Genomic DNA, 22,754 nt, shown 5'->3' with positions numbered 1-22,754 from the left:
AGTTTCCATGAAAATTAAAAGATGCTGAATCAGTTCAATCACACACTTAAAACCCTCTCCAGCCCCAAGAGGAGGAATCTGCGCAGCGTGTCGTACGCGATATAAGACTGAATCAGTATTTTCAAGAAAGGCTGGCAGTGCAAAAGGTCGGAAGCGATTCATTTTTCACCATCTTAATAACAGTAATCATGTAATCATCATCATAAGATAATGTCATTTGGTAGAACTCCAGCTTGCTGTGCCAGAAACAGGTCACGAGCCGTTAGCTCTTCGGTGATGCTGCCTAAAGCACGGCCGCTCGCGTTCCGTGGCACAGAAATCCCGGCACGGCGCTTTCGTGAGCCGCCTTTCCCGCAACAGAGGGAGAAACTGCACCAAACGTGCCGTTACCTGCCTCGGCAGCTGAAGACAGGAGACAGATTTTTGAAAAAAAAAATTCTTTTATTGGAACTCATCTGAACATCAGATATACCTGGTGTTGGTTAGCAAGAACCGTTTGTACATTTGATATTGATGGTGCCAAAAACCCAAACAGTGACTGACTGGATGAGATGGAAATTTAAAATAAAAATAAAATGGAGAGGTTAAAATGTGAATGGAAAGCAGAAAAAAATCAGCCAGTCTAAGATTCAGTGTGAAGGCAAAATATTTCCTGATAAAACAGAATCCTTTTACAAAATATAAATTTTGTAAGAAAAACGTGGAGAGGGAGAGAGAGAGACAGAGGGGAAAGGAAAAATAAAAGATTAGCAGGACAGAGATGCAGAAGCTTACACTGCCCAAATGGCATTAAAACCTAGCTAGTAACCTCACCATAAAATGAAACATGCTGGAATACACCGTGCTCCACCCCCCACATAAATGACTTTGGAACAGTAACGAGGAAGCTCCCCAGCGAGTGCTGCACTAGGTTATTCCAGAAGGGCCAAGCTGTCTCACATCAGACATTGAAAAATAAAATAAAAAAAAAATCAGAAACACTAACTCAGCAGAGGTAAATAACGACAGTCTGACCAGCGCCCGGGGCAGCGGCTCGCCTCCCCGCCGGACAAGGCTGGGCTCCTGCAGGGAGGCAAGGACTCGGGGAACGCCTGCTCACCTGTTCTTCCTACCAATGCAGGTGGGGGGGAGGGATAAAACATTTAAAATCTAGTCTATTTTAAAACAATAGCATGCAATACAGGCCTCCAGGGGAAACCTGCGCTGTTCCCTTTATTAGAAACTGGCCTAACGGTCTAGACAGTGGCTGCAGCCACCTCGAGGCTTTTGGCTGCGCAGGGTGGGCCTGGGCTAGCGCAGCACAATGACCGTTCCGAAACAGGTTCCTCAGGTGTGAAAGCCTTCAGGAAAATCATTGTAGAGCTGCTTTCGAGGGGATCTGAGGCCTTTAAGATTTAAAAATAAACCAGCAGTCTGCACATTTTGGGTTTTTTTTTTGCTTCAGTACAAATGGAATAAACTTGGCTGCTTATACACCGTCAGTAAGTCTCAGATTTCAGAGCAGAGGGAGAGATGAAACGAACTCGTTTCGGGCACCTACCAGTAACAAAACTTTGTCCCTGCTTAACTCTCTGCCATCCCTCAGGAAGTGGAAAGCACATGTTTAGGTAGTGTAAGCCTTTTTCCTTTTATTTAGAATACCCTCTTTGTTTAAACAATATTCCCCCCACCCCACCCCTGATACAAAGTTCGGCCAGTAAAGATTACATGGAAACTGGAACACGCATCGTATGGAATACAAGATGCACTGGATGAGGAAGTTTAAAAACTTTCCGAGCGAAAAGTAGAACAAAGAGGAAAAAAAAAAAAAAAAAAAAGTCTCCTAACATTTTCCCAAAGGTTTCACTCTCCTGTCACACACACTCTCCAAATGACAGCTAGCAAATTCAACTCTGCAAAAAGAAAACAGAGCCACGTCAATCGAGAGGAGAGAAAACAAGCCTCAAGGACACAAACAGCACCTTGGCCTGGGAGAAGTGACAGGTCCGGAGCAGCTGCGACCTCCAGCTCCTGCCTCCACTCACCTATGTTAGCTTCTTGGCTTTGTTGTAGAGCGAATCCACTACTTTGCTCATATTCTGAATAGTCTCGAGGGCAGCTTCGTAAGTTTTGTCTACGGGGGGTTCGTCGAAGATGATCAGGACTCCCTCGCCTTGGTCAAGGATGCCTGTGGACACAAAGCTGCGGTTACCAGTAATGCTCGACAGATCGCTTCTTCCAACCAGCAGGACTTTAGGGATCTACCCAGAAAATGGCCCGTCAGCTGTGTTGGGTTGGGCAGGGGCTCGTATCTTGTACTGGACTGGCCAACTGACTTTTGTCTGGACTGCATTAGCAGTAGCTTACCTAGGACAAAAAAAAAAAAAAAAAAAAAAAATATTTAAAAAAAAAAAATCGTCCCGGAGAGGGGCCCGAGAAGACATCCAGGAGATGCTTATGCCTGTGCATTCCCTAACAGCTACTTTTCTCCTCAAGGCCCCTGTGCCCAGCAGGATGGCTCAGCACAACACTGGAGCAAGGCAAGAAAAAAAGCCATTTTATAATTAAACTACTTCCAGGTGCCAGACGGGCACGGCAGCTGAGTTCCGTAATTTTTCAGCCATCCTCTAACGAACACACTTCTTTTAGCCATTTGTCTTGCTCAGGGAGATCAAGAGGACTTTCTAAACTGATGCCGAGGACAATGTAATAAAAGAGCAGAGCTGTTTCCTTGGGGGCTTACTAGAGAAGCAGCCCCCCGCAGTCCCAGACAAACCCACCCACTCGGTTGCGCTGTGTGGGTGCCCCCCACCAACACACAAAACTCCTGACACAAATCAGCCGGGAAAGGTGACCGCATACTCCAGAGCAGAAGAGCACATTTTTGCTAGACAGCCCACCACTGGGACTCACATCTGTCCTCGGATGCGGTCGCAGCAAGTAAGGACTTAACAGCGGTTTCCAATTTGTGAGAAATTAAGCTTCAAGCTTAATGAAGGCAGATGAAGCAATAGGAACAGCCTTCACGACAACAGAGAGGTAACAAAGCCACTGCTCACTGCTCTTCTGTCGTGTCTACTGCTCGTTAACCTGCACATCTGCTGCCTGAAGTGGAGCAGAGCAGTCTAAGGAGAGTTCAAAGGCGCAGAAGGTGCAGCAGTGAAGAGGAATCTATCCACAGCTTGCTTTCGCACGACCTGGCCTCGGGCAGCAAGGCAGTCAAGAAGGATGCAGAGACTCACCATGAAATTTCTTGTCCAAGATCATCTGTGACAGTTTCCTTTCTACCTCAGCCTGAAATTGAAGCAGAAAAATTAAAAGTCTCCCAGAACTACGTAAAGAAATACAAATTTTACTACGGCACACTCAACAGCCCTGGCAGGATATAAGCATTGCTTAAAAGCAGCTATTTTATCACCGAACACGAAGTCAGGACAGATCTCTCCTTGCACACTGCTTTGATACTACCATATGCTTTAGATGATTTAAGAAATTATTCAGGAGCTTTTAATAACGAGAGCACCAGGACGTCTCGCCCTCTTGTTCCACAGAGGACGATGCAGCTGTCATTTCATACAGGCATGACCCATGAGGGGATCTGCAGCATTCTAGCTTGGTTCAGCAAGTATTTAGTCAAGTGTTGGCCAAGTTTCATTTAAGCCACCCAGCAGCGAGCTGATCTCCTGCCCAGTGCCAGGCAAAGCCCCACAGGAGTCAGCTCCTCCTCTGCTCTCTGGACAGAGGACACACAGATGCAGTTACACCACTGCAGTCCAGCTTTAACGCATACCTAATAGTTTAAAACACCACCAGCAAGCCTAGGAAAAGACTGCGCAGACAGAAGAGGAGGACAGATGACGTAATCACCATAAAGGCCGAGCTCAGTACGCTTCCCAACCTCTGGCCTTAATGCCAATACAGGACAAAAGCACTTGGGGATGCAACTGGCTGGGACTACAGTGGATTTTCCTCAAACAGTCTGGTTGGGATCATCTGTAAAGCAGTTATTGCAATAGGCAATGTGGCATACGCATTAGCTGGGTCCTGTATCTTAAAGGTCTAAGATTCTTCTGGGCATGCTCACAAGGATTAAACGCAGGTCAGCAGGGAAGACTGAGCTGGTCATGACACGAGGTGTTATTGCAGCAGAGGAAACTCAGTCTCCAACAAAAAGCAAGTGCTAATACAGGGAGTAAAACCCACGTGACGGAAGGTGATGTTACAGCAAAGTCTGGCGCAGAGGAAGCCAGTCCGACACCTCCTGGGAACTGTCCGTGTTAAAGTCAAATTCCCAGGAGCAGTATTTGCCTGTAAATGCTGTGGAGCTGATCTGTCAGACTCAATAGCCTACGTTTATTTCCCAGTGGTAAATGCCATTTGACCTCAACTCCTTTGCCCTCTTACACGTGCCACTGCTTTCTAGTGATATTCTTACCTTTGAGAGCTTGATGAGGCTGGATATGTGTTCAATCTACAAGAGAGACCAAGAGAGTTAAGTACATCTTTAGCTGCACTTCGGAAACACAACACGGAGGTACGAGGCTCTTCCACGGAACAGCTCAAGGGCCTGTAAACACTCTGGCCTACAAATCTCCAGTGGCTTTTCTCCACTTTGCAGCTTCATATCCTTCAGATTTCACATCCAATTTTAACTGAAGATGGACTAGACACCTAAAGCCATTTCATTCTGAAACACGAAATAACATTTCTTCTCCAAGAGTATTGCAGCTTTACCCACACCCTGTCAGAGCCCCTCGAAGCCAGACGCGCTGTTACCTTCAGTGTTAAAAGCACGTCCCCCTTCCAGCGCTAAGTGAAACGGGTGGAAAGGGCCGTGACTCTGGAAGGTGGTTTTCCAAAGCTCCCCTCAGCCCCCTCCTTATCGTTTTCCAGCTGAACATGATGAACCCTGAGCTCTGGAAGCATTGAGCAGCTCTAAGAAGTATTCTGTACGGGAACAAGACCCTCACCCACCAACAACAGGGGACAAAGGTACCAGCATGTCACTGTGCTTGCTGGAAACATTTACCTGTACTCTGGAGAAGGGTTCGATGACTCTGATCAGATTCTGTTCCAATAAGTTATCATAGAGCTTAGCCAAGTGAGTGTTTATGATGGGGTCGTCCCTGAGCTCCACCTTATAGTCTGTCAGAGCCTGTGGAAGACACAGTGGGAACAAATAATTCACGTAGCAACAAGTCTCCTGTCCTCAAGGTCCCCTTCCCTCCCTGCCCAGCAAAGTATCAGTAGTTAATCCAATCCCGTAACTTAGCTAAAAAGCCAGGAGGTCACGACAGCCTAGCACTGTGCAGCAAGCACCTTTCATCTTTACACCGCTGGGGCTTAGCAAGCCAGGATCTCTGGTTTACACTCAGGAGACAGCATGACGGGACTGTTGCCTGACATGGGAACCCTCTCCATTCTCTCATTATCTCTGCGGTATACTTGCTGAAGCCAGGAAAAATTTCAGGAAGATATACATCCCAGTGAGCAGCACCAAAGGTACAGCAAACTGCTTCTGAGTTGGCTCTCAGAAAAAGAAAATACACCCCACCCCACCCCAAAAAAAGGAAAAAACCTAGTTTCATGCAAGCTATTACTCCCCATGCTGAAAAAAACTGAACTCATTGATCACTGTGGGGTATTTGCTTGATGCACTGTTGCTTTTTATGAATGTTTTTGTGGTTTCCTGCTGTGGGCTGTAACAGCTCCTACAACTTTCCAAACGTTTTGTGCCATCAGGCCCCGTTTTCCAATTCCTGACTCACCTTTTCAAAATCCGCCAGCGATCGGTTCTTACTGGCCTGTGCCACACATTTTAGTGCTTCTGTCTGCGGAGAAAGAAAATAAGAGTAGGTTATTTTCCTGGATTCTCCTCTCAGAGCTATCATGCCAACCGTGCAGTATACTGAAGACATGCTTTAGCAGCAAAACAGGAATGTTCCTTTTGCTGCAAAGCCACGTCTGCGTTACTTCCACGGAGGCAGAGTGGGAACAGCTGCTAATAAGGAGAACATGCAGAACAGCTGCAGGACACAGCATGAAATTAGCTTCACAGAAACAAAGAACTCAAGTTTTGCAAGGTCTGAGAGTACCAGCTGCAGTTCCTATCAGGTTGCAGGTTGGGAGCAAGTTTGACAGAATTTTTAAGGAAAGCGCGCGTTTTAGCCCTTGCTGAACGAACGTGGCTGTTTTCAGCCCTTACACTGTGTTCCTCTCCCTCAGCATGCCGCACTTCCTCTGCTGACCAAGAGAAGCATGGCAGAAGTCCTACAGACACCCTACCACGGAGAGCATCAGCAAATGTTTCTTGTCCACCCCACAGCTGCTGCAACAAAGCAAAAGACTCGGCCACGACCGAACTACCATATATACACTAAACAGAAGAGCAACACGACTAGAAGAAGAGTTTCCAAGTGGTGAGAGGCACAAGTGCACGAGACAAGCAGAACAGCCTGGTGGCTACGGTGCACGAGGTCCAGGCTTCTGCGACCGCCTGTCCCACCGAGCTGTCCCCAGGGCTGCCCACTCTCCGCTCCTGAAGCTCAGTTTCCCCAGCTGCTGCAGGAATTTGTGATCTCTGCTGTCTCAGGAGGACAGCGCAGACAACAGCGGGGCTCTCCTCCACGGGACACAGCCCTCGCAGTCTGAAAAAGAGCCTCCGACCCAGCTGCCGCTCGGGGGAAGGGGATGAAGCAGGACCAGGGCTGCCCTTCGTGATCAACCAGGGGTAACACAGACATGTCCCCACTTCAGACTCTTCTCTGTGCACACGTGCTTGCTGATCTCCTCTGCTAAACAGCTTCCCCAGTCCCCCGCGAGGGAGGTGAGCATTAGTTCCTGCACCAAAGTAAACAGCTGGCTGACCAAAGCGATGGAGGGCATCGGTGTTTAAGCCTGGCTCACACCCTGGCACGCTTGACTTTTGGCTTCGTACTTCACATAAGCATCCCTGGATTTAAAACGGGGGTGGCATTCACATTAACACGTTAGAATAAACGGTGGATTTAACAACTCCCCAGCTGCTGGGCTTCCACCTTACAGTCATCCAGGTCTCAAGCTGCTCAGCTACGCTGCTGCGAACAGATTTTCAGGACTTGCTACAGCACAAGTGAAAACAACAAATAACCGACTTAAATACATCAGCTCCACGGCTGCAGAGCAGCTGGCGAGGGCTGAGCCACGAGACCCTTACGGCATCAGGCGCCCAGCAGTTGGTGAAGAAAGCAGGGAGGAGAAATACAGGGAAAATGAAGCGAGAGGGCCAGATTCTCAGCTTGTGAAAAATCACTGTATTCCCTTTGAAGGCAATTGACTTACGGTAATTACCTATGGTAATTTAATCAGTTCTGGATCTTATTCAGGACATTCAGAAGCGAAGGGTTATTTTGGTATGAAAAGACCGAAGTATTTGACAAAAAGAATAACACAATATTCTCAGACATAATGGGAAGATCAAAAGGATTAAATTTCTATACCTGTCTTCCCGCATACCGCAGAGCAAGCTTTCCACTCACTAATGCTTGCACATCTTCTGGGCTAGAAAGGGGAGGGAAGGGAAGAGAGCATTTATTCAACAACACGGTCGATTTAAGCGTGTCTCAAAAATTCCCACTTAATGGCAAATTACTACAATTCAAGTAACGCTGTATCAGAAGCATTGATTAGGTCATAAAGACAAACAGTAGGCTTGTCTGCTTGAATACTTTCATTAGCTTAGAGTCTTATAAATGGAAAGCCTTTCCCGTTTAAATGTAGGAAGCGTTCTTCGCAGAACCATGTGCCACGTACATGTTCAGCATGATTTTACACAGCAACATGTATTTCAGCGCAGTGATGGCTTTTGGGTTGTCAATTGAATCATATCCCTCAAACGCCTCGTAAAAATATGAATAGGCTGTTTTCCAGTCCTTCTCTTCCGCTGCATGGATAATACCTGTTGGGAGGAACAAGCAGACAGGCAGCAGAGTTAATTCTTCATGTAACTGGAAGAGGACAGAACAATTTGGTTGCCCAGTGCTTTATCTGGTACTTCAGTAAAGGGAATCCTTTCCTTCTGTGCTTCCTTTTGTCTTATCTCTCTGTCAGAAGAGCATCCGTGCCCTCTCTTAAGAGGACGTGTTAAGACAGACAAGTTCTTGGCACTTCAGGTAAGTGCCTGCCAATTAGATCAGAAACAATGTTACAGTTATACCAACATGGTACAATGCTCTAGTGCCCCGGGGGGTTACGGACCCTCCACCACTGCAGGTTTTCAAAAACAGGCTGAAAAAGTGTCAGGAACAACATGATTATAGCTGATCCTGCCTTGAGGCAGCTGGGCAGACTTGTGGCTATCTCGAGGTCCCACCTAGCACCATTTTCTATGATTCACTCAGGAAAGAACAAATATCAGTCAACCGACACACCAGGACGAGTCCTAGACTTTTCCCTTTCTCCCGAAGGGCTTTACCTGACTGCATGTCTAACGCTGCTTGCAGCTTCGGCGGACAGTAGATTGCGTTGGCTGTAGTCCGTGCAGAGGTTAAGGCTGCTCTTGCTTTTGGCAGGTTGCTCAGGGCATGGTAAGTCTTACTTTCTAACAGCTGCACCTCCACCAGCAATGCCTTGTCGTCCATCTTTTTCAATTCCCGAAGAAGCTGGGAGCCTAGCAGCAGGGAAGAACAAGAACCTTTGTCACCTACTCTGCATCTGCTATCAACAGCTACACAAACCTAGTCTTTCCAGGTGACACCCTTCTTCCCCCACAGCACTATGAGCTTTCAGGAAGGGAGGCTAGGCTTACACAACCTGCTCTTCCGAGAAGAAACAAAGGAGAGGAAATAATAGCGGGTCAGTGTCAGTCCACAAGTTGGAGAAGAACGAACCAGTTTTGCTTTAGAGGTGGGAGAGGGTAGTGAGAATACTTGGGTGTGGGGACAGCACGTCTCTGCCACCTCACTGGGGGCAGGAGACACTCAGCAGAAAGTCAAGGATGGGTCGTGCAGTTCAGATTGCCGCTCTGGTACCCCTCCCCCAGATGACAGCATGATTTACCTCTCACATTCAGAGCTCCAAGCAAACCTGAAGTACTGCCCGTTCCTGCATCATTCCCCTAGGGTGAGACCTGAGGATTTGCAAGCAACTCCTAAGAATAGCGGATGAGGAAGGAATTTTTTAAGCACAAAACATCTACAGATCAAATTTAGGAGGTAGGAATGGACGGCCTAAGAAACCGCTCAATAAACCGTCACGTTAAAGCCTTGTGAGGACAGAGCCAGCCTCAGAGGAAACTCTTCCCCTTCTTTCCCCAGCTCTGTGAACTGAAGAGCTAACTCAGGGCAAGCAGAGATGAGAACCACAACCTCACCTGCTGTGCTCAGAAGCTGAAAACCACAGTTAAAACCGTGTAACTAGGTGGAAGAGAATGGACTGTCCCTAGAAACATCCCGCAGAGACACTCTGCTTGCCCCTGCTCCCCAAGGCCACAGACATAACCGTGTCTTGGCCAGCCACACAGACATGCTAGCAACACGATGCTGGCATCTCGAGAGCTTTCAGAGAGGCTGTCCTCTAGGTACAGGCCTTCACAACTCCCTCAGCTGCACCACCATCACCCAAGGGAAGAAGTTAATTAAGCATAGCTTTGGAGTGTGGAGTCTGATCAGTTTAAACCTGAGTTCACTACACACCCGTATGCAAACTAATTCTAACTTGACAGTGACTGGCATGTGTCAGAGCACTTAACTTGATATTCTGATCAGACACAAATCGCCCAGGTGACTCTGGACATGACTTATGCTCCTGTCACCACACCGTTTAAAAAAGTTACGTGTCCCTGGTGAGGTACCACCACTGCCCAGGTAAGCACTTCTGTCCGTGCCAGTGCAGTCATCCCTCAGCCCTGCTCACACCCACGCGCTGAGCTGGCAGGCTGTACAATTCCCCTTTCGCCAGCTTAAACTTCATCCCACGTTACTGCAGTCATTTGCAAAACGAGCATTTGAAAAGCACCAAGGGGAGTTGGGCCGTGTAAGGTGACCTGTTTTACTCCGCTTTGTAGCGGAGCAGGAGAGTACACATGGTTAATTACCATATCTCAGGTGGTGCAGAAGCAGATTCTTAAAGCCTCTGCACTACTGCACAAGAGCTTGTCGAATTACACCCTTGGAGGCTTGTCGTTTCCTGGCGTTACTACTGCTTATACTGAAGCCATGTTTGAGCAAACTGAAAAAAGCTGGTTTTTCCCTCCAACCTCTCTGACCACAGCAGTACACGCTGTACGTTCCAGCAGGAGCCAAACCTACTGGCCTTCAACTGGATGCAGTTCCTCTTCGCTTCAGGAATTTTTCAAAATGAACAAACAGTGGGAAGAGACACTAAAAGCTTTTCTCACCAAGCTACAGCAAAAGTTGGAAGAACTGGTACAGTACCGAGAAATGAATGCCCAAGTCCTACAAAACTTATGACATAGCTGATCATTTCCCTCGTCAGCCTCCTGACTTGATTTCAAAACAAATTACCACCACCTAGCGGGACACTCACCTAGTTGCAGCGCTTCTTGGTACCTCTTGGTATCGAAGTACAAAGAGACGAGCCTTGCCTGGAGAACAGAAAAGGAACTGCTGTGAGGAGAGTCAGAGTAAGGTGGTACAGATTTATTTTGTAAAATGAAATTTTATATTCTTCTCTGCACAGGTTTCACTACATGAATTTGTGTTCATTACATTATATGATCCAGCGCTGCAAGGTCTACCGGTTGGAAGGTTGGCTACTCTAAACACAACGGGTAAAATCCTGCCTGTTCAAGACGAGTCACTCACTTTAGTGTAACCGTTATCACCCATCCATTAAAGGTACAAAGGTCTGGACAACACACAAGTTCGCTGCTTTTATAGGTATTAAATCTGATAAAGCAAAGATGCTAGTACAGTTTGGGATCAGCGATGTAACATACCTCCAGAGCCTGGCGTAGGAAAGTCCTCTTCTCTGATTTGGCCCATTCAATACACTCTAAACAGAGGTCAACCTTAAAGGGAGCAGAAAGAAATTTGTAAAGCCTTCTGCTGCCCCTCTTTAAAACAGCAGTATGGTTCAATCATTTCCTACAAAGCAACAAAAATACAACAAAGCCTGAATCTCCACAACATCATTTAAGAAAATAAGTCGCTCCTGTCTCAACAGCAGCATCGCTAAACATCGCATTTGCTTTACTTTAAACGAGCCCGGAGATCAGCCAGCAGCCTTCATCATTAGCGCCTAACCCAAACTCCTCAACAACACCTCGAATACCACCAGGGTAAAGCGTAGTTCATCACCGATGAGAACTGCAGCTCCACCGTGCAAGATTACAAGACTTCTCTTCAACAAGGACTCACTGGTGACCACACAGGATACACACTTCAGCCTCGGGCTGCAGCAAGTTGACACCAGAGTCTAAACTCCCAGAAATGTTGCACAAAATGATACAGAAGAGCTAAACTGTGCTACATGTTTTCATATCCTATTTGCTGATTAACTTCCTGCACTTTGTAACACTATTCACAGTATTAGACTACTTAAAATACATACTGCAAGAGAAAGTCAAGTTCAGAAGGCAAACTAAGGTTTAGTTTAAGCTTTAGCGTTGCAAAAAAACCCCAAAACAAACAAACAATCAAAAACCCAACAGACCACCTTCTTCAATTCCTTCTTTAAATGCATTTCACTTCCAATAACTTCTTCTGACCACCAGGGACAATCCTCCCACGCTGGAATATGAAAATAAGTATTTGGCTCCCAAAGTTTCACCAGTAAAAATTACTGCTGAAATTCTAATAGCATTTCTTAAAGAGCTGTGTTTTTGTTTGAAATAAAAACATCTGGGTACATGTGAGCTGATTCTGTCTCAGGGCAAGGAATAGACTACAAGACTTCGAGGTCCTTTCCAGCGTGTTTTGCGCCATTTCATTTAGCCACAGAGCGAATTGTATTTTCAATTGCTCTAAAAAGAAAGGAAAATAAAGCACACATGTTTCAGGGCCTAAATATGTCAGGCCACACGTGTCCTTTAGCAGTATAAAGCAACAGAGGTGCTGGACTCCACTGCTTACAGCCCAGTCAGGTGCCAGGAGCCAGTCAGTGACACTGGATGTTTCATCTATTGCTTCAAAACAGACCAAAGGACGCAGAACTTCTCATATTTTTAAGACTGCTGAGATTCCCTTGATGAATAAAGCAGTCACGTTCCACCTCAATTAAAGAGGGTGTTGATTTAGCACTGGCCAATAACATACAGCCAGTCATCCTGAGGTGCAAGGCTCAGGAATGTCTTTTTTTCCAAAATCTCTGAATCACAGCTCTTTCTGGAGCAGCTTAGTAGCTGTACTACACTGCAGGACTTGTCAGCTCCTCATCACTGCTTATTAAATGAGGACATTTTATGAAAAGCCATTATGAAGTTTCAATTTATTGCACAGCGATAGCTGGAGCATTAGGAGCTGGAGAAATCTCTAATTTCATTGCTTTACTGGACTCCTGGGAGTCTTCTTAATATATGTTACACCGAGAAAGTAAATGTGCCTCTGAACACTTCTGAGGCGCTGAAAGCATCCAGGATTAGCATCAGGAACCTCACAGGTTAGGTGTCATAATTCCTTAAGATTTTGGTTTGGCTTCTGAGTACGCTTGAAAGAGTGTATTTTGACTAACTGGGCCATATTTCCATCGCTGTTACTCCATGTTTTTCCCCTGTCATAAAACACCGCCTTTTGGGACTGCATCCAAGTATCATCCTTTATGTCAGGTTACCTTTAGTAAAAGTCTGAAGGCACTCATCTTCTCCCGATGCCTTTACGAGCTTCCTTCTCACGTGCACAACCCACCCCTCTTCCCTTAATACCTTCCGTTAAAGAAGAGGGCAAAAGATTCCGTCGCCACTTACTGTAACGTAACGTACAAGCCACAAGAACCGAACAGCGAACGAGCACTTGCTAGGTTACCTGAACTAAAGGATGATATTTCTGTGCTAATTTGCCTAATGAGAATGCCAGCTGCCTCACAACATGTCAGAACTTCTTCTAGACTAATCTGTCAGGCACTGTGAGTACAGCGTTACGCAGGTTTGCCCTTAACCTGTTGCTCAGACCCTCCCTGCTGCCCCTTTCCATCTGACTGCTGTGGTGTGCCAGTACAACCCACGCTGCTGCAGGTCAGCGCCGCTCATAAGTGGCTCCTCATCATTTACAAGTTGCTTCTGTCCTTCTCCCGTTCCCAAATAACCAACAAGTCACACAGACACCAAAAAAAACCCCAAGCAACCAACCACTGGATTCTAGGAAGCTAATAAGAACAGAGTAAATCCTAACTGGGGGCTATCCTACACCGAACGGGCTTTCTAGTGGAGAAGTTCATCCCCTGAAAGTAGTTTACACTTGGTAGCTGCAAACTTTTTTCCACTTCAGGAACAACTTTTGTGCCTCTGCAGAGTAAGACAGGCACCACACTGTGTCTCCAGGTGAAAGATGCTAAGTAATACTCACCATCTGATCCCACCACCTCCTGAACATCCCTCAAACACTCACTCCTCTGGCTCTGCCCATCACACACGGCCTCACCGTTCGACAAGCCCGAGCTCCCCGGAACAGGTCCGCACCTCTCCCCTCCCAAACCCTTCTCCCACTACAAAACACTCCTAATGCCATACATCTAACAGCAAGTAACACAGATCTAAGAAAAATGCCCAGGGCGAGTGTTTTTCCAACCCTGCAGCAGGACAAGGCTTGCAGAAAAACACGGTTACGAGGGAATTAAATTATCTAACATTTTATTAATAGAATAAATCCAAATGTATGTGTCTTCAGCATGAAGCCGACTAAGACAATGGTGTGACAAGCTTTTGAGGAACAGACTGCTGCTGAAATGCAAGTCTCACCTCCTGTCCCGTTGCTGCCTCCATATCAAGGAAGAGATCGAGCAGAGATCGGACTAAGCGGGCTGCCTTTGCTTTGCTGATAGAATTCAAGAAGGGTCGAACATACTTCAGAAGTCCTCCCAGCTCTGTACACAGAAAAAAACCAAGTCATGAAATACAACCGCACAGCTGAAATTTACAACGCACTTGGAGTACCTGACGCATCTACGCACAGCAGTATTTATTACACCAAACATTTTATTAGCATTCTCTCTTTTTATTTTATCATTTACAGGAAAAGAGCGATAAACGTCACCTGAAGGAATGCCTCGCAGTAAACACAGGGACTGGCAAAGGTGCCTGTCGGGCTCCAGCCTTGCCCACACAGCTTACGTTTCCCGTTACTTCAGCTGGCCCAATTACAACACCATTTGTAGCTACGCTGGCCCCAGGCATGTTTTAAAAGCGTAAAAATCTGCTACATGCTTTGAGATTTTTCTATAAAATGGGCAATGGAGTTTATAGTTTAAGTATGTTTTTATTAACTCAGTTTGACATTTTAATCTGCCATACCTAGCCAACCCTGGAGTCAGATACACCCTGTGCTCCACTGCTGAAAAAATGACATTTCTTAACACTTCAGCTACCCACATTACCCAAAATTAGATCTTACTTTCACTGTTTCTGTTTCTACTGCTCTCCTTACTACTTTACAGTTATAAAGCTAGTCTCAAGCTCACAAAGGAAAAGTCTTTCTTTATGAAGAGATGCGCTAAAAACATCATTCCCCCGGAGCAGAAGGGCGCAGTGGTCAACGTCAGCAGTTCCAGCACTTGGTGTTCACGTAAGCAGAAGGGAGCCAGGCACACAAGTTTTGTCCTCTCCTGCGATAAACAGCACGTGGCCACCGCGCCAGGTTGCAGCCACGTCTGTTTACAGTTGGGGGAAGATGATCCTTCCAGCAGCCAAGCACCGCGCCAGTGCGGGGTTCAATGCTGACTCATAAAATAGTGGGGTCGTACCCTGAAATCACAGCTTATCTGCCCCAGAACTGGAAGCCTCACCCAAACATCAGCTGCATCTTGCACTACCATATTTATGAGATTAGAGAGTAAAGAAACCCATCAAATGAGTATTTCAGAAATCCTCGATATGCTCTATACCAAACTGGTGTTGCAATCAAAACTAAAATAAGAGACTAATCTAATTTTATTTCAATTAGTGTAAGGAGGAGCATCAGCAGAACTTCAGTTTGGGAGGATTCCAATAAAAACAGCTGAAAACAAGCCTTCCCTCATATTTCATTTAGCAGTAATGCAAAAGAACTGCTATAAGAACATCTTAATCATATCTAAAAATTACTCCTTGTATTTATTTTAGAAGTTTAATCAAGCCTCATACAACTCATTTCTCACACTGTTAAGTGGAACTCACAGTGTGTTCCAATCCAATTGCTCACAGTGACGTACTGACACTTTTACACATCTGAAAGTGCAGGTTTAGAACAAGTGGAACTCACCTTGAGTGTGCCCTGAACCCTTAGGGGAGCCTTATTTTCCAAACAGCAGCGCAACAAATCTGACTCTTTCCACAATGAACCCCTTGGACTTTGCACAGGGAACAAAACAAAACGCCGTGCCTAAAATTTCAAAAAAGTTTCTCTCTGCCTGAGAACACATGGGCAGGTTTTTCTGGAACTGAGGTACAGCCACTTTCGTATCTAAGATTGAGCCCCGCTGACTGACAGCTTCAATCAGCTTTCACTCAACAAGGAACTGCCACCCACCGCCCCGTGGCAGACGACGACTTCACCTTCACTCCGAGGACCGTTCAATCTGCGGTACCACTCACGGATGCAAATCCCAATCATTTTAATCAAACACTTTGGTTTCACATACAGTATAAACAAACCACTGCTAGAGCAGCGGACAGCTACTTCCAGCACATCAGTTTTTTGCATCCCTCCTCTCGGTGTGAGCTGAGAAAGGTGGGCTCCAGATTACCTTGTGGGGCTGGGAAGAGAAGCAGCACAAAAGCTGGAGCTGCCCAGAAGCTCTTGTGCTCTTCTCTGATGCAACTAACGCAAAACACTTGAAAACTTGACATTTAACACAGGGAACAAGCCTGCTTCTCAGCTCATGGCACTGTATCCTTAGCTTTGAGCTCTGTAACTAAGAACTTGCCAGTTTTTCAGTCTTACCAAGGCAATGAGACTGTCTCCGAGACCCGTCAACTCTCAACTACTACAAGGTACCGCTCTTCCTCCTGCACATCACTGCATTACACCAGCTTCTCAGGACCAACTGAATCACATATTTAGTGCACATCATACTCTTCCACACAGGAATTTCAGAAGAAACAAGGAAAACTCACGTGAAACATGCTGCAGTACTTAGCTTTCCATTGACTTGCTCAACAGCTGCCAGAGAATTCACTAGAAAGCAGATCTGAAGTCAACAGCTAGCATATATCTGTGCGTTTTGCAAACTACACATTTAGACATGGATGCTCAAAGTTCCCATAGAAATTTCTCTTTCCTACCAATGTAACTGTCAACTATTTTTAGGATTTTTTTTTTTTTTTTTTAAAGTAAATGCTTGGTGAAGGGGTGTGATTGACAGCTCTGGAGAAGTGACAAGCAGCAGCTCTGGAAAATGAAGTCTGCTGCTCATCCTGAAAGAAAGTGCTTCCACAACCTAACATGCCATGTACCTGAATTCCTGATCCGAGTTATTCCAATCCTATAGTTTTAAGCAATGCTATAAAGATCTAGAACTGTCCTACAAAAAACCTGTAATTAATCTACCATTATCCTTAATCCCTATCAAGCAGATAAAGAGGGTCATTTGTATTATTGTTATTCTTTTAAACAAAGGCTGCTTGGTCCTCTAAAAACCACAGGTTCATTTCACACTCTCGGCCAGTCAGCAGCACAGCAGTTGTGATTTTCAGACCCCACCAAACTGCAGCTGATTTTTTCCCTAGGCTGCGGCTCACAGACCCTTACATCTCTGGGGAAGCTACTGCTTAAAAGTAGCCAACAAGCCACCACGACACTTCAAATCTGTCAAAGAAATCCCACTCACTACAACTGTGTGCAATAAAAGCTACAACGATGAGATCTACTTCATTCAGGCCTAGTAATTTCCTTGTGAGGTCAAGCAGCACCAGATTCACTTCCCTTGAATATGACAACTGTGTCCGCCTGGTGCTAGCACCATTGCAAACGGTTGTACCTGGTGAAGATGCTGCTGGCCCTGCTTGTCACTCTGAATGGCCTACTTCACCCCGGAAAGCAGACAGAATGGGACGGTGACAAGTGTCTTTCCCACAGGACGAATGCATCTCCAAGCGGCGGTATCCCCTTTTTCCATCCCCCCGCTTCACGATGTCTCCAGAAAGAACCACCTGGTGATTGCACTCCAAGTCTACACACACAACTGGCTTCTCAACACTGCCAAATTAAATTTTTTTTCTGTTCAGAATATACTCACTCTGCATTTCAGTGATCCCTTTACTACGTTTCAAATACATTTCACACTTGCCTCTTCATAAACCCGGTTCTGATGAGTTAACATTGTCGTTTTCAGTTACTTGGCCTTCCCCTTAAAAACCCAAACTATTAGCCAGCCACCCCCTGACAACACAATGCCGTTCTTTATACTCATGTTAAGACTTAAGTTTAAACTCAAAACTGCTCCAAGTTCTGCAGCGGTAAGGAGGCCACCACGCACCTAACAACTCTTCTGTCAGGCTACTGCACACCAGCAGCACATCCACACATTTACTCAAAGAGACTCTTCTGATGATTTCCCCCTTTTTAGCCCAAACACACGCATCTTCCTTGATGCAGGAGCAAACCCATGTTTTGTTACCGTTACAGAAGCAAACATCGAAGTGCAGAGGGCACCTGTACAGCTCAGACACCTCTACCTGAGTTAATTGACTTGAGGTCCTTTTGTATTCCATTAGAGAAAAGGGCACTCCTGCAGCAGGCTTCATTAATCCTGCTCCAAATTTTTAGTGTAGGAAGAGTCGAATCATGTGCTGGAAGTGCTTATTTTTCTCCACCAACCATAAAAGCAGCCCACACTAGGAGATCAGACGTGGACATCTACAGTCAGGTGAGATGAATAGCACCTTTGTTTCCAGCACCGCTCTCAGTGCAAGTAATCTACTGTGTCACAAGCTCTGTTCAACGGCAAATCACAGTGGGATCAGTGTCCAGAATGCTCAAACACATGTAGACGTGGGCAGAGCAGTTAAATGGCCAAGTCAAAACAGATGTTTACAAAGACCGGCTGGTAGGATATTTCAGAACAAGTATAAAACTCTGATCTTGACCAGCTGCTATCTGAGACCTCATACCACTTTCCATGAGCTACTCTGTTAGGTCTGGTGCCCCAGTTGAATTCCAGTTAGATTAAACCTTCTGCTGGTCTGTTTTCCCAAGCCAGTTTCAAGACTGTTAAAAGCACACACACTTCACATTCTGAATTATTCTTTTGCAGAGTTAGAAAACATCAGGGCTCTAGCATGGCCAACTGGCTGGAAGGGACAGAAAGCTCTTTGTATGGATGTGGCGTTACCAGCTCCTAAAAGGCTTGAGGTGAAAGGTACTCCAGAAAAAGCAAGAGCATTCTTTCGCAAAAGAAACAAAACTAAACTGCTGAGTACAAGCCTTGAGCTTTCCAGGAAACAGAAGACATGAACAGATTCAAATAAAATCAAAAAAAGTTGAACAGAGAACTTTACTCCATTTCTGTCCTTTCACACGTTCAGAATAGGAGGACTGTCAAGTCTTGCTCCTGCATGGAGCTGGGCAAGGATTTCCTGATGTAATGTTCCAGCAGATAGATCAATTGAGAAAGAAGCTGCTGGTGAGAAAGGACTTTTTGGGACAAACCTTCCAATTTGAAACAAGGCTCTGAGATTGTTAAAAGCAAATCAAAAGAAACTTCTTGTCTCAAACATAACACTTAACAAAACTTTAGTCACTTGTACTAAAACAGCCACATGTCAAAGGGTTGTAAACTAAATGGTCCCAGCGCATGAGCAATCTTTTGGAATACTGGGCCAAGTAATAAGAGATCAATATTTCATGTTGTTTACCTACGTTTTTAGTTTCTACTTTAATTTAGTTTTCTATGAGAGGGCGTTTCCTGCCAAAACATGCTTTTACTTCTATCTCATTCAATAAGGAGCCTAAATTCATCTGAACACATGTATCTTTTACCCATTACCTCGGTTACTTGTTTCAGGCTCACCTTCTGCCTGCCCAGTCTTGGCCAAAAGCGACCCCAGTTCCAGGATGCTCTGCTCTTTGACTTGCACCGCTTCTTCATCATTTTCCTGGACATCGCGTTTCACTGGAAAAAAGAGTCGAAAAGTTACCTTTAATGCTATTTCAGTTAGAAGATAATCATTACTAGTCAGCTCCTGGAAAAGCAACAAAAAAAGTAACTGTTCTAACAGGCAATAGTGAGTTCAGGCTGGCCTGCTAGATCTGGAAAGCAGACTATGTGGAAAGTTTAAATGCAGAGCTTACAGAGAGTGTTTCATCTAGAATTCACGAAGGCTTTAATCCAGCTGCTAGATACAGCTGCATGCTGCAACTTAAATTATATTCAAGTTTTGAAGTAGTCTCATTAAACTTGTCCAGCTGTTCAAGTTTCACTTTAAAAACACCACCATACAACAGATCCTCTCCCGCTGAAACCGCAAAACCAAATAAAATAAGTTTAATGGGATTTCCAGGGTTGGGTATTCTGGTATGAGGATTTCTGATGTCGCCACTTTGTGTATTAAGTTGCAATCCCCTGGTCAAAACGTAGCACAAGAGCAACACCGGCTCCGCGAGCTGGGTACGCCTGTCCTCTTCGCTCAGGAGCGGATCAGGCGTTACAACTGCTGCAGGAGTCAGTGCACCTTCCCGCACCGAACTCTGACAACCTAATCATCGCTCTGTGCAGCAGCGTGAGGAACTCTGGCTCTGAAGTACACAGAAGGGCCAAATGACACACAGCAGCACCAGACTTGTGTTTACACAACATCAGTTTCACGTAAGTTATCCACAAAACAACACACTTTCTTCCCTGCCACTTCCTACGGTGGAAATATTCAGCTCTGCCATCCCCTGTGCTGATGTCCAGCTTCTACACAAACAAAGCCAAAACCCACTGCCCAGCCCCCCCAGAGGGAACAGAAATCCTCCACGCTGCCCCTGAGCACAGGCTGCGGCTTTCAGTGCCCGTAATTTAACACATCTGGTGTCAAAACCAAAGTAACTTTGCTTTCAGAAAGCAAAGTGTCACAACAACACTCTGGACTGCTCCAGCTCGCACCAACCAGCACCACAAGTTGTTACTCCTGACTGAGCCTGACCAGATGGAAAGCTGTAGGTGTGTTGACAGGCTTGAGAACACCAACTACTAATTAACCAGTGAAACACTGAGAAGGGCGAGCAGGTTTTAAAGACCATAGAGCAATTACCAATTTCAAGGTCTAACGCAGACACTAGGAAACAACTGCCCGACACGGGGGGGTGACAGCAGGTCACAGCATCGTTTTAGAAATCACCACACGCGTTACGAGAATCCAGAATTACTCTTTTATACACCAATTTCGAAGGCATCGATGCTGTACACCCCCACACCCACATAAAGAGGGATGCCCACGTTAAGTCTACAAACCACTTCGTAGCACCAAGCCCTCCCGGGCGCTGCTGAACGTCTGTGACAGCCCAACAGGGAAACTGCTGTGCACAGCCTTGAGACACGAAGTTAAACCAGGCACAGCGCCCACAAAAACTCCTCAAAACTTTCCGTGTGGCGCTGAGAAAGGAATTTAAACCGCGGCTCTATTTGAGCGTTGTAGGAGGGAATACCCCCGCCAGCAGAGCTCTGTCCCCCTTCAGCACACCGAGCACCCGCTGCAGGCCGCCGCTACCCGCGCAGCGCCCGAAGGCGGTAACATCGCCACCGAAAAACGGGAAAACCGAGAAGCCAAGGGCCGGGGCAGGCGGTGCTGCCCGCCACAGCCCCCGCGCACGCCGCTCCACGGCTGCCAGGCGGCCGAGTTCCCGCGCCGCCGGCCGGCCGGCACCCGAGGCAACACCGCGTCCAACGGGGAGGAGAAGCCGGGCCGAGCCGCGGGCCCCACCGCCCGGCTCCCCGCCGCAGCCGCCCGCCTGGCCCCGCCGGCTCCGCGCCCGCGGGGCCCTCCCCGGCGGAGGGCAGCGGCCCGACCACGGCCCGCGGGGCGGCTGGGGGGCACGCGTCGGTGGGGCGGGCCAGGCCGGGGCCGGTGCGGCGGGCCCAGGCCTCGCTCCCGTCCGGCTCGCACGGTGAGTCAGCAGCCGGCGCCGGCGGCGGGCGGGAGGCGGCGGTGGGCGGCCGGGGGCGGGCGGCGAGGCGGGAGCGGCCGGCGGCGCCTCACCTATGGAGTGGAGGATGCCGATGGAAGCCTCGCGGTCGGTGGAGAGCAGGGACTGTGCGCGCTGGAACTCCAGCACCGCCGCCGCCGCCATCTTACCGCTCCCTCAGTCCCTCCTCACCGCCAGCCCGGAAGCGGCCGCCGGAGGCCCCGCCCCTTCCTGCCCGGGGCATGACGGGAGCCGCAGTCCCGGCGCGGGGCGGGGAGGGAAGGGGCGGGTCGAGGAAGGGGCGGGGCCTGGAGAAGGGGGCGGGGCCGGGGCGCCCCGCGGTGACGGGCGGGGGCTGGCGTGTGGCGTGTCCCCCACCCGTGGATACAAATTCCTGCAGCCAGCGCCGGGGCCGGGGACTGGAGTGGGTCCCCTCCTCCGCGGGGTGACAACCCCCCCATCGACGCCGAAAGCAGCCTTTCCCCCCCACCCCCGGGGTGGCCGCTGACCCCCCCACACCTCCACGAAAGGCAAATTTAATGCCTTGAAAGCTCAATTTTCTATCGAACGGGAGATAAAAGCGCCCCCCCCGCGGCGTGCCCCCCCCGGGGGTCCCGGCACGGTGTGCCCCCCCCCCCCCGGCAGGTGATAGCCCTGGGGACAGGTGGCACCAGCACCGACAGTTTGGCACCAGCTTCACGCCCAGCGGGGGGGGGACGGGACCCCCACCGAGCCCCCCAGGCAGCGGAGGGGGGATGGGGGGGGCTGCAGAAACATGCCCCGGGAAGGGCTGGGGGGGCGGTGAGAGCAGTTGGGTGGTGGGGCTGGGCTTTGAGGGGGGGGACAGGGGGGCGGGGGGGGGGTCACATCTGGGGGGGACCCCCAGGACATCGGTGTGACGAGTTGCCCCCAGACCTACACCGCACACGTGTGTGTAGGGGGGGTATATGCATGTGTGCCCAGCGCACATATGTGTGCATGCGTGTGCCATGTGTGCACAGCCGTGTGCGGTGCCTGCGTGTACATGACACTCGTGTGCACCCATGGGTGCCCAGGGACCCTCAGACGGGTGGGGGGACACCTGAGCGGTGACATGGTGACACCCCAGGGACGGTGCGGTGACGGTGACACCCGCCCCAGTGTGACCTGCAGTTCCCTCCCCAGCCAGTGAAGCACCTTGAGCTTCTTGGTGGGCCCCCATGGACACGTCCCCACCACCCCCAGGGCCCCCAGCCCCAAGGGTGCTCCGGCAGGGGACATGCCACTGCCTGGCCAGGGGACACTGCAGTGCTACCAGGTGTGGAGCAGGGACACACTGCTGCCATGGGCAGGTCCCGGTGGGGCTTGGCCTGGCCCCGGTGTGGCCATTGGCCAGGTGTTTGTGGCCTCGTGTCCTCCTGCTGCAGCTGGCTGGCACAGGGGGTGGGGGGAGCCTGGAGCCCACCATGAGGGTCCTGGGGAGTGGGCAGTGTGGGGCAACCTCTGCATCTTGGGTGGGCTCCATCATCAGGGCAACCTTCATCATAAGGAACATTGTTTGGG

At 48.2% G+C, this 22,754-nt stretch overlaps 1 protein-coding gene across 1 annotated transcript; it reads right to left on the bottom strand.

Moving 5' to 3' along the window:
• Positions 1-1,602: 1,602 nt before the first annotated feature.
• PSMD11 (proteasome 26S subunit, non-ATPase 11) lies at positions 1,603-21,432 on the bottom strand. Its single transcript, XM_055697533.1, has 14 exons — positions 21,287-21,432; positions 19,117-19,218; positions 13,871-13,995; positions 10,916-10,987; positions 10,504-10,561; positions 8,432-8,626; positions 7,771-7,915; positions 7,458-7,518; positions 5,748-5,810; positions 5,009-5,134; positions 4,415-4,450; positions 3,222-3,273; positions 2,025-2,167; positions 1,603-1,892 (listed from the first exon to the last, which is right to left on the bottom strand). Exons 1-13 carry the CDS (start codon positions 21,375-21,377, stop codon positions 2,025-2,027), a joined length of 1,269 nt encoding a protein of 422 aa, XP_055553508.1. The 5' UTR covers positions 21,378-21,432; the 3' UTR covers positions 1,603-1,892.
• Positions 21,433-22,754: the final 1,322 nt, after the last annotated feature.

This window comes from Falco cherrug, chromosome 20 (genome assembly GCF_023634085.1).
Source record: "Falco cherrug isolate bFalChe1 chromosome 20, bFalChe1.pri, whole genome shotgun sequence".
Classification (NCBI taxonomy): domain Eukaryota; kingdom Metazoa; phylum Chordata; class Aves; order Falconiformes; family Falconidae; genus Falco; species Falco cherrug.
Note: the sequence above shows the minus strand (reverse complement) of the source record. Positions and strands in the feature narration are given on the sequence as shown.

Excerpts from the sequence above, each read along its gene's own strand:
- PSMD11 (XM_055697533.1), bottom strand. The coding sequence starts at position 21,377 with ATGGCGGCGGCGGCGGTGCTGGAGTTCCAGCGCGCACAGTCCCTGCTC. Across the intron at positions 19,219-21,286 it reads CGGCATCCTCCACTCCATAG|TGAAACGCGATGTCCAGGAA; the intron begins GTGAGGCGCCGC and ends TCTTTTTTCCAG. Across the intron at positions 4,451-5,008 it reads AACCCTTCTCCAGAGTACAG|ATTGAACACATATCCAGCCT; the intron begins GTAAATGTTTCC and ends TCTCTCTTGTAG.